Source organism: Xiphias gladius, chromosome 23 (assembly GCF_016859285.1).
Source record: "Xiphias gladius isolate SHS-SW01 ecotype Sanya breed wild chromosome 23, ASM1685928v1, whole genome shotgun sequence".
Lineage (NCBI taxonomy): Eukaryota > Metazoa > Chordata > Actinopteri > Istiophoriformes > Xiphiidae > Xiphias > Xiphias gladius.
In genome coordinates, this window is record NC_053422.1 from 13,274,885 (window position 1) to 13,287,139 (window position 12,255).

Sequence of the window (12,255 nt, forward strand, 5' to 3'; positions counted from 1 at the left end):
GAAGCCAAAACACTCATTTCTACCCCCCTTCCTGCAACCATTCATCCACTGCATCCTTTTTATCCTTTCTCCTCTCTGAACCTCAGCTTAACATTCATCTCTTCCCCTTTGTTTTTAGCCTCCCCCCTCCTCTCTTATTCAGTCCCCAGTCCCGCCTTTCTCTGTCTCTGTGTGTCTCTCCATTCTTTTTTTACATCTCTGTCCCATCTTTGGCATCATACTATTTTGTATGGTAATGAAGACTAAATAATGAATGCTGTTTTTTTTTCAATATGGAAATGGGTTTAACTTCCTAAAAGATTTTTTAGTGTCTAGTAACGTAAATTAAATTCATGACTAATTCATTATAATCTGTTGATGTCTGTAAGTGGCATTAGATGTTGCCAATTATGGCTGATTGTTGAGTAGTTCAGGTACTCTATTTGCATGCGACGGAGTCAATGGAGTATGAACAACAAGTATCCTTTGACACTACAATGATGCTAATTTGGTCAGGACTTCCCCTGTCTCCACATTCTAAATGAGGGATACATCACTACCAATAAACAATACTTTATGTTGAGCTGATTGAAGTTTGACTTTAATATCTCCAAAGGGAAATTGATTTGCAGTTAAGGCACAGATGAAAGAATCACACTAGATAAAAACATTTTTAAAAACACAAGTAACGAGCAAAGCAGAGCCATACTGGTGGATGTGTCACCTAAAACAACAAATCACTCCCATTTTATCTAAATGTCTGAATTCTGAGTGTTTAATTGCATTAAATATGGCCTCAAAATTCACAGAATGGATGGAAATAGTAGTGTCTACTGAATGTATATTACTCTCTTCTATCAATCCCAAAATGCAATGTTTTGCATTTTAAGATGCACAAACTACTGTTAAATCCGTCAGAAATGATTCAAAATGACAATAAGTCATAAGTCATAAGTGACAGTTTACCGCTCACTACTAAGTAAACTATTCGGTTTCTGTTAGTGAGTACAAAATGAGTGAAAGAGGGAGTCTACAGCCAGTGTAGCGGCTCTGTGATACTTGAGGTACAGCCAATGCTAAAATCAGCATCCTAACATGATGACGATGACATTGATAACATGTCTACCACGTTCACTGTCTTAGTTTAGCTTGTTAGCATGCTAACAGCTAATTAGCACCAGAATATTGGAAAATTTAAATTCTGGCTTGATGATGGCGCTGGGAAGGTCAAGAGATCATCGAGGTTATGATAATTCATCCTGAGGGATGCAGGAATGTCTGTACCGAAATTCATGGGCATCCATACAATAACTGTTGAGATATTACAGTCTTTGATAGAGTGACTACCCTTCAGACCGACTTTGCCATGCCTAGAGCCATGCTGCGAGTGTGGCTAAAACACAAGTCACAAGCACACCACCAGTACCAGTATCATACCAGTGGCACACCACAGAAAAAACAAAAAGGCCAATATAAGGTATCAGTATCCCTTGTACAACACTCTGGTACCAACAGCATGTGTGACATTGAAGACGTCAATACAAGGAAGTTCTTAATTTTTCCCTTTTTTAAAAATTAGTTTCAAAAAGTTAAATATTTAATGAAGAACAGCTTTAATTCAGTCATTTCACAGCATGACCAGATGGACTGAACTAATAGATAATGTTGATACTTTCAATTTCTTTTCATTTCCTTGTGTACTAACACACCTATATATGTGCCTGTGCTGACGAAGTACTGCTGGTGCAGCTGTCCTTCAAGCGCATCTTTCATTTGCCCTCCCCTCTGCTTATGAAATCCCCCATCATATTTCGGACTACATTGAAGTGACAGAATAGTAGCTGAATCTACTCAGAAGCGTGCGGTGCTCATGCTGGGCAATTACACCGGTTCCCACAGAGTCAGAAGTTAACACAGTCTGAAAGAAAGCTAACATGGGCTGTCTTCAGTGAATGTAGTTAGAGGGACAGGTCTCTACATTAGAGAGGTGGGAGTCACTGAGAGACTGAATAGATGTGTGAGTATTTATTAGCTCTGCTCCGCAGGATTGGGCTGTGTCCAAAGAGTGATAGAGAGAGAGCTGTCTGTTCTGTCTCCTTTCTTCTCATCTCCATTTGACAAGGAGCAATCTAACTTAAACATGAGAACATCAAAGACTTTGTCAGATGAATGCACAAAGCACTATTCAAGTGAAAGCGAATGCGGCGGATTGTGTAGTCAAAATGATATCATTTTGCAGCTAAAAGAATAGGATGTGTTGGCTGCAGTCTGGAGTTGTTCATGAAGGACACTGTAGTAAGGTTTTCATGTATCTCCAAGAATGATTGATGTAGTGATAACAAATGCAGAAATTAGTTAGTAGTTTGGGTTAGTTGAATGTGACAAATGTAACCCCAGCGGGTAACCGCCGTGGGCCCCACCGATGTCTATCCGTCCTCCTAGTTCTTTCTGCGGAGCACTGTGGGCACCAAGAACAAAATTAAAAAGACAAAAGAAAATCTGACAAAGTCCTGATCAACGCCCACAAGGTGTGTTGATCAGGGTGTTTTGATGTGTCTCTGAAGGCGTTTCTCATGTTTTTGTTGCCATTTCGTAGCTGTGTGTAGTTGTTTTTTTATCATATGTGATATGTTATCATATGTGATCATCTGTTTGTGGATCTATTGCGGTCATTTTATGTCTCTTTGTGGTCACCTTTCCAACAAGAAATATTACTTCATACTCATAGTCACTTCATACATAGGCTCCGGTCCAGGGGCCTGGGTCTTTACCCAGTACACCTGTTCAGTAATCTATCAGTGACACTAATAAGCCAACTATCTATCACCTTGGCAACGGGGTGGACAGTTGGTTTGTGAAAATGTAAGTGAGTAGAAGATGAACTGATCTCCAAAAGGCATAAAGTTAAAGATGAAACATTCCTATCAACATTTGAAGCAAGATTAGTGTATTATCTTCATTTTTGTACAAGTTTAGAGTGAAAAAAGGAAAGTAGCACCATACTAAAGTTTGGGCACCCCAAGAGATTTGAGCTCACAGACAATTTTTACCAAGCTCTCGGACCTTAATTACCCATTTGGGCTGTGGCTTGTTCACAGTGATTGTTAGGAAAGGCAGAGTGATGCCAGTTTCAAAGCTTTATAAATACTGTGACTCCTCAAACCTTGTCCCAACAATCAGCAGCCATGAGCTCCTCTAAGCAGCTGCCTCGCACTCTGAAAATTCAAATAATTGATGCCCATCAAGCAGGAGATAGCAAAGCGTTTTCAGGTAGCTGATTCCTCAGTTCATAATGTAATAAAGAAATGGAAGTTAACAGGAATGGTGTAGGTCAAGTTGAGGCCTGGAAGACAGAGAAAACTAACAGAGTAGTAGTAGGATTGCTAGAAAAGCAACTCAGAACACCCGTTTGACTGCAAAATACCTTCAGGAAGTTTTAGCAGAACTGGAGTCTTTTATTCGCTATTAAAAGTAACAGAAATTTTGACCAGGGGTACCCAAGCATTTTCATGCCAATGTATGCATTAAGCTTCACAAATAATGCATTAATCAGATTTCTGAAGGTTATGGTAACATGCAGGGATTAGTGGTTAGACATCTTTTATGGTCACTTGCCTTTAGAGATGTCATTAAAATTCTAAATGAACTGTCTTCCAAACAGGTAGACACATATTATTGGTGTGTACTTGTAATTACAACTGTATGTGCACACATGCATAAGTGCGCTTGTGTGTGTTGTTGTGTTCATGTAAAAGCATCATTTTGTATGTTTTTCAGCTGTATTCGCTTACAGGCAATGCAGTACAATTCTGCACTGTATGTGTGGGACTGAAAGCAAAGCGGTAGTCAGGTCAAAAAACCATTGCTGTAGCTCAAAGCTATGCAGTCCACTCAGACTGGGGGAAATGGCTAGTTTTCCCCATTATACACACACACATGCAGAAACACATCTTGCACGTACATACACATTCATGTATCTGTCAAACATGAAGCATGAAACAAAATAAAACATATTTTTGGTTTAATTTCAGTTCAAATTCCATTTCTTTTTCATTTGATTCTGTTTTTCTTGCCTGTTTCCTTATCTCCCTTCAGACTACTTTACATCTGCTGCTCTCCCTTCTTCCCCTCCCTTCTTCCCTCCTTCTCTTTTCCATCTTATCAAACTTGTTCTCTATTTCAGAGTAGGGCTGCTTCAAAGTTGCTGTGTGTGTTTGTGAGCACGTGTGTGTGTGTGTGTGTGTGTGTGTGTGTGTGTGTGTGTGTGTGTGTGTGTGTGTGTGTGTGTGTGTGTGTGTGTGTGTGTGTGTGTGTCACCTCAAGGACTCTTCACACATACCCATAAAAGCAACACACACACAAATACATCTGTGCACAGTAATACATATGCTTTGACAAGGATATACAAACCAGTAATATTTCACTTTCTCTCTCACTCACTCACTCACTCACTCACTCACTCTCTCACACCCACATGCACGCACACACAAACACACAGCTTGAGTATCCCTGAGGAGGTAGCCAGTGTTCAGAGCTCGCCTTTCACACTGTCACACTTGTGCTTAGCTCACAGTACGGCCTAGTTCAACATGGCACAGCATGACATGGCACACTACAGCTCAGCACCACATGTGATATGCCAACTTAACACAATACATTCAGATAACACCAGACCCCTGCCTGGAGTTATTCAGTTTGGCAAAACACACCGCTGTAACAGCTGGTCTGTATACAGTCAGTCAGAGTTGACAGCCACAGGGCGACACGCTGAGCTGTGACATATGGATGGGTGTTATTGTACTATTTTCACCAAGTGCTGACAAGTCTCACAGTGCTGTGACAAACTCATTCCTGACAGATGTGGGTTATTCGGGTTAATTATGAATTGTTTACATCAGACTACATTAGACCTCAGTATTCTTTCAAAACAAAAGCATTGTTGAGTCAGGATATTTAAATATATACAGTCTTTCAACCCTGTCTTCTAAAAATTACCTTTATACTGTAGTATATGCTAATTTGTTTTCAATGGCATTGAAAACAAATTAGCCAGTGACATTTTGAGGGAAACATAATTGTTGAGTGGCAATGTTGTTTTCAAATGCATGAAGCACTACAGGTATGTGATGCACACAAGTCATAGGGAGGTGGTCAGGGCTTAACGTGGGCGTATTGCACAAAGATCACAACCTTGACACTGGAGCCTTGTGTTCCCATCCTGGGTCCTGTGTGGTTAGGTTCAGGCAAACAAAAGTACTTTGTTTAGGTATAAGGAGAGTAAATATGAATAAGGTGAACACATCCATCCTTTCTTTTGTCTCAAGTCACTGTTGACTTTTTTGTTAATCCAAGAGAACAATCTTACCCTAACGTTAACCAAGTGCTGTGAGTGCACAAAAATAACAGTAAACAAGACTAGTTTGAAACTTAGTATATGATTGGACAGCCTTTTATCTGTTTGCTTCTCTCCTACTGTCTGTGCTCACAATGCATTATTTAATACAGCTGAATTTCAAATAATGCTGTTCTCTTTTACATGTTTTTCTGTTTCGGTTGTAGGAAAACTAAACAAGAATGAAATAGTGACTGAAACTTGGCTAGGTGAAGAATAAGTGGCTAAAAGGGTCTGAAAAGTTGGTAAATCTAGCAACAAAAGCGCTAAGTTGGCAACACTGACTGTTAATGCCCTCCAGATGATGCAGTAGAAACTGTTTGCGCCAATATAATTTTGAAATTGCAACGGCCAATGGGAAAACTCCAACACTCAGCCGTCCGACCAATGGTGTCACGTCATCACTCAGTCACATGGCATTTGGCTGACCAATGGTGTAACTTCATGAGTCAGTGAGTCAGGGACATTCCCGTTTATAGGGCCGGCCCTGCTGTTGCGGTCCAGCCAAAAACATTAATCATTCTTAAGCTGCTAGGCACTTATATTGTACTGCAAAAGTGGATAATATAGGGAAAACAAATGAAATACATTGTCGTTGATTATGTTAAGTGACAACGTTACTTTAATTGTAGGGAGTGCGACAATAATGAACAGCATGCAAGTCGTAAGGAGGTAGTCAGAGCCAACAGTGGGTGTATAAACATTGCCTACATTTTGCGGATACTATCATTAAAAACATATCCTCTGGGTGCTTTGATTTTCTAGGAGTTTAAGGCGAAGACCAAGAAGTGCAACATTCCTAGTTTGTTCTCGTTCTTTGTGTCATTTCCCATCTTTAGTTCCTTAAATTTCCTTAAATTTCTCCACTTTCAACATTCAGATTAAAACATAAAATGCCCAAAAAAAAATACTTAGAAAAATGGGACAGCATTACAGAACATATTTCCGATCAAATCACAACAGATCGACGACTCTTGATTAAAACAAGCTCGTGGTTAGCTGCATATAACACTTCTCAACACAAAGTAGCACAGCCTAAACATTTTTACACTGCCTGGATGATAACTGTAACTAACGTGACCAATGGAATCTAATTAAAATGTAACAAAAATAGAGGTAAAAAGTTGCCCATTCATATCTCTGATGCAATAATTTTACCGTAAGTTCTATTGATAATAAGGTTACCCTCATTCTTTGGATGTACACAAACACTGATCTATAGAGTTCAAAAGAAAAAGGTGTTATAAGTGTGTTCACTGATGTTTACCCATGAACCAGCACTTCACTAGAATAGGTGTGTTTTTTCAGTTCTTAGTTGAAGCATAATATCATTTTGAGTCAGTTCATGATGACTTACAAAGTTCCCCGAATTGAGTGATTAAATAGATTTTAAGGATTTTTTAAGCTAATTTTCTTTACATATACTGAAATAGTGTTTTTCTGTGAAATGTAAATACACATATATTTGCTTTGAAGAATCATTCGGTGTAGGTTAATTCTTTTGGTTTTGGTTTTTGCAGGTTGTCATACATTGTCTTTTTTGTTTCGTGTAGGACTTAGTTTAAGTTAAAAGCTGCTTTCCTCGGTCCATTATGCTAAGAATCATAATAATAAAGCTGTTGAAATCAAGATTGTATGAATATTAACTTTTAGGAGATGTGTGCAACTGCAAGAGGTGCAAACATTCTGACTGAAAACTGTAATTGGCACAGCTGTAAAATAGCTTTTCCTGCATGATTGCCCTCCTGGAAATGAACAGAGTCACGGTCTTTAGATGTGGTGTGGATCAAAGATAGATACACATTTCTGAATATTATGTAGATTTATGAAAATGTAATTAATAAAGACTAATTGACCAAAAAGTCAGAGTCAGCTGAGTCCTTAATAACACATTAAATCGAGCAATTAACTACTGCAGTAGCCTTAAAATCCATTAAATAGACTGACATACAGAGAGACAGATGCTTTGACTTATTAAAAGAAAAAAAGCAGGATTTGGGGTGAAAAGTTAGCAACCTGCAGAAGGCAGGAAATTCAACTGTTTAGCACTAATACCGACATTATCCGGTCCTTTCAGCACTAAGCTTTGACACACCTGTAAATGTGTCTGCTGGACTTCAAAAAACATTTTGACTCCCTGTAAGTAGTCAGATTGCAGGGGATTCTCATAAGTAGGCCAACTCTCTGAATCTCCTGTCGTCTCCTCTCCAGTGGACGGAGCGATCCACCGTGCTGCAGGTCCAATGCTAAAAAAGGAGTGTGCTTCCCTCCACGGGTGTGAGACTGGAGAGGCCAAGATCACCTGTGGCTATGGCCTGCCAGCAAAGTGTGAGTATAAAGTGTGAGTGTTTGAGTAACTTCCAGCTACTCCACTGAGGCTGCTCAGTGTGGTTGTACTGGACTGGTCCAGGTGTGAATGTGTGGGAAAGTGCGACAGTCATGCAGTCTTGCTGAAAAAGAGCAAGCTGCACAGTTGAGTTTCCAGAGAAAAATAAAGGTTAAACAGCTTCTTGAATAACATTTTTTTGCAATAATGTCACTTACTCTTTTCCATTGATAGCAAAGTAAATGGCACTCAATTATTAAGTGGCACTCCCTTGCAGCGTTTATAATGTGATGAAACTGAAGATTCAACATGACAGAAAAAGCTTTTCTAGGTGTTTTAGTTCAGGAAAAAAGCTTCTTCAACTTTCCTGATGTCTAAAAAACAACATGTGAGTCTGGGTAGAGCATCAGTAGTTAATGTAGACATAATTAGGAGGAAGTGAACAGCACTAACTACATTTTGATTCTGAACAGACAAAACGGACAATAAAAAAAAAAAAACTTGTGACAAAGTTTTCAATTAAATAAGACTCTGAAAACTACAAAATTAAAAGTACAGTCTCTTCCTGTTTCGGGACACTGAGGACAGTAAGGTCTTTGGGTCAGTTTCGTAATTCATGCACATACTGATATTTTGTTCCATTTTGCTTATCTAATAGTGTTTTCACTCACTAAAATGTCCTGAGGAATTGAGGAAATTTTGAAGAAAGACTGGGTAGTTGGAAGCTGCCATAACTGAAAAAAAAATAGCTCTCCATCTAGATAAACTCAAACATCAGCAATGGAAAATTTAAGGAAACAGCTGTTAGCTGACCTCTTGGAAGTAGGGCTTCCACTAACAATTATATCTCTTATTGGCTCCCAGCGTGAAGCTTTGTGTACTTGTGACCCCCCCGTCACTGATTGAATGTCTATGCGTGGTGGCCATTTCAAGCAAAGATTCAAATAGTTTTATTTGAATAAGATTTATCATACAAGCCTATAGATGGTCCACACCCCCAGACTGGGAGCTACTCATTTAACCAACTAATTAATATCAGCTCTGCTTTGAAGTGCAGCACTGCAGCTGCAGCAGTGGATGCTGGCAAAAAAGACAAATAATAACAAAGTTATCACTAAGTTGATCATTGTCAGCAAGACTCTCAGTACCAGAATTCTTCCTAAGCTGGATTTCATAAAGGGGAACTTTACTGATCTTATAAATTAAATCTGTTTACAGGTGTTGGGGAGTATTACTGCATATGTTAAAAAAAAAAAAATTGTATGAAACCTTTTGTGGCGCCCATGTGGGTCTGAAGACAACAAGTTTGTAAGTGAAAAAAATATTTTTAAAAAATGTCCATTATGGGTCAGACAATCATTTAAAAGTACAATGCTAAATCAGTGGAGGCTCTTTTAAATTTGCTTTTTCTGATTATCCATCATAAAACACCTTGAGCCAGTTACACACAGAGAATTGTCTCATACTGCTTGTATAGTATTACACAAAGTTTAAAGCATTCACATGGCACCACATGACACTCAGTTTCCAAGACCCACTCCTCCAATTTTGAACTTGATCTTTTGTTACAGGCTAATCAGGATATTTCCCACCACTGCAATGGCGAACACACAGCATCACACTAATAGGTATTGCAATGATGCAGTAGCCAAGCTTTGTACATTATTATGACCACCCAGGTTTGTGTGTGTGTGTGTGTGTGTGTGTGTGTGTGTGTGTGTGTGAGAGACAGAGATTAAAGGAACACTGAGTCTGTGTGATATCAGCTTATGGTTCCACGGAGGGTTTAAGTTCACAGAGGAAGAGAGCAGAAAAAAGGAGAGAGAAGCGATAATAAAGGCAAGCTCAAGGCAGAATGGAGAGCAGGAGTAGAAGAGATAGATAAGGATGGAGTGGGAGAGTGGTTAAAAAAAATAAAAATAAAACGAAGCAGTGTGGGGGAGGGGACAGATGTGAGGGGAACTGAAGGCAGGAGGGAATTAGGAGGAGATGAGTTCTTACATTGTCTGTTCTCCTTTGTTGGTTCAGTTGTTTAACTCTGAAGATCTTAGCTGTAATTTTTATGTGTCTGACTGGATGCTGTTGCTTGTCACAGTGCATCCTTTTGTGTGCATATGTGTGTCTGTCTGAGCTCGTAATTGTGTGCTTGTGTATTTCTTTCTTGCTAATGCAGTATGATACTGTGTACATGCATACTGTACTATGCTTACTTGTTTCTGTGTTGCATTAAGTGAATAATATCAGTGTATATAGTTTCAGGCTGCATGACAGGTCCTATCATTCTCTTACCTGTAACTATCTGTCAGCATGATATCTGTATGACTGACTATCTTTCTGATTCGCTGACTGACCAACAGTGTGTGGGTGTGTGTGCATGTGCATGCGTGAGCCTCTCTGCCTTACATTCATGTGTGCATGGTTTTTACCCAGCATGTGGTATGGAGACTGGCTCTCTCCTCCCAGACAAAATATTAAGTAACAAGAATAATTCAAAATGCGTCTACTCTAATGCTTAAACACTCACAACAGGGCTTGATTACCTCTCAGCAGGAGGGAGAAAGGGGCAAGACATCAACAACAGAGGGAAAGGAAAGGAGAGATAACAAAGCAGGCAGAGGGCTGTGAAAGAATGTGGATTGTGGAAAAGAGCGAGAAATGAAAATGAAACTCGACAGGAGAGAGGCAGAGACAATGAGAGACAATCTCAAAGCCAACAATTTTATCTTGATTTGTATGGGCTTGCCACCAGATGTGGTATTTCAAGAGTGTCTGACTCACGAGTTGCCAAATGGTCCAGAGGAACTGCTGTCAGCCCTCCATGAAGAGTGTCCATTGATGATCTCGCAGCCAGCAGCATCCCAGTACCGTAACCTAGCAACACCCGGAGCGCATGGCACACTACTGCTGCTGTTTAGCAAGAGTCGCATGCAATTTGGGATGTTGACAAATGACGGCTGGAAAATTTCAAGCTGGCCCTGGCTAAACTCACATATTAACCAGGACTTAAAGGCAGTAAAATCAGCAATCTGTCAAATCTGGAGCGTAAATGAGGGTTTGATTAGGAGTGGAACGGTTTGAGATCGGACTGTTTGTGCATGCATAAAATTAGTGTGTTGCTCACTTGTGAGCCAGATGCATGCTGTAAGAGCAGTTGTGTAGGTGTGTGTTTGTGTGTTTTCTGCAGTTGCCAGGCAAGGGAGCGTGGGCCCAATGTGTTGTCCAGTCGATCCAGCGCCCCAGAGCTCACCTGTGTACCGATAAACACAGCTCTAACCCTGCTAACCTGTTCCCCAGTCAGCCCTCGCTCCCCTGCCAAACACACTGGGATACAACACTGTGACACACTAGGGAGGGAAGGAACCGCGGGGCAGGTCTAAAGAGAATGAGAGAGAGAGATTGACAATATGAGGTCAGCGCCATAATCACTGTTCACAACCAGTAATGGCAGCCCTCTGGTTTAGTGACATCAATGCTTACAGACTTACAGACACCGTTAAGTCGTACTTTAGTGATCAGCTGATATATAGTCATCACAGGGGTACAAAAAACAATACAAAATCAAAAGAGTAGTACATAGTACAACAGGCAGTCTACTGTTACAGTTTAATAGTTCCCCATGAATATAATACCGACACGTTATTTGTCTGGGAGCTGCAGTTTTGTTGTTAAAAAAAAAATAGGTCCAGTGACTTATTTTGGTTGATAATGCAGGCTGAAAACAAACACCTAGGTCAGCCAAATAAACTTGGCCAGCAGAATTCAGGTGAAAAGTAAAATTATTATCCAAATTGTCTGCAAACATCCATCACAGCACACCATACGTAGTGTAGTTGTGCCCACTAGGGCTGTCACTTTTTATTTGAAATTCAAACAGTCGTTCGAATGTGGGGGAAAAGTTGATATTCGATCTGTAATGACCTGTTCGAATTCAAAATTTACAATCTACAGTATAAATGCACAAGCCTGTCTGAAGTAGTTTGCCTTCTGATCCAGCAGAGGGTACTCTAAAAGTCCACTATTAGCTTGACCGATGGCATGCCCTATTGACCTGTTGGTATACTAAGCAAGTAAGGTTATGTTGTTTGCTACGAAAATGGAGGACACTAGTGAGCAACGCTGTCCTGAGGGGACAATCACAACAGCAAAGCATCTGAGAAGCACTGTGTGGAATTATTTTGGGTGCTACATTGTCAATGGCAAAGTAACCAACCATAAGGCTGTTTGTCGACTTTACACAAAGCAGCTGTCTGACACTACACTGACAACAAATCTGTGGACTCACCTGCTAGCTTCCCACCCGAGTGAGGCAGCAGAGGCACCACAGAGGAGCGGAGCAATGTCAAGTGTACAACCTCGTCTGACTCCCTACTATTTGGCACACTCAGCTTCAGCAGGCCTCTTGCGCATTTTAAATTCATTCGATCGAATTGCGTGTCATTGCGCATTTGTTCAAACTTGATTTTTGGAAGAAGTGACAACCCTAGTGCCCACTCACATTTTACTTGTGCGACAAGGGAAAATGAATGATGTTAGCGATCTGCTCACTTAGATAATTTGG

General features: G+C 40.2%; 1 protein-coding gene across 4 annotated transcripts in view; it reads left to right on the forward strand.

Annotated features, from left to right (window-relative positions):
* macrod1 (mono-ADP ribosylhydrolase 1) overlaps positions 1-12,255 on the forward strand; it is a 115,905-nt gene that overhangs the window by 72,036 nt on the left and 31,614 nt on the right. For 3 of the 4 annotated variants that reach the window (XM_040119623.1, XM_040119624.1, XM_040119620.1), the window contains one exon: positions 7,583-7,699. The exons of the other annotated variant lie outside the window; for it this stretch is intronic. In XM_040119623.1, coding sequence (XP_039975557.1) covers positions 7,583-7,699 — 117 coding nt within the window. The remainder of the gene's footprint in view (positions 1-7,582; positions 7,700-12,255) is intronic. 4 annotated transcript variants of the gene reach the window in all.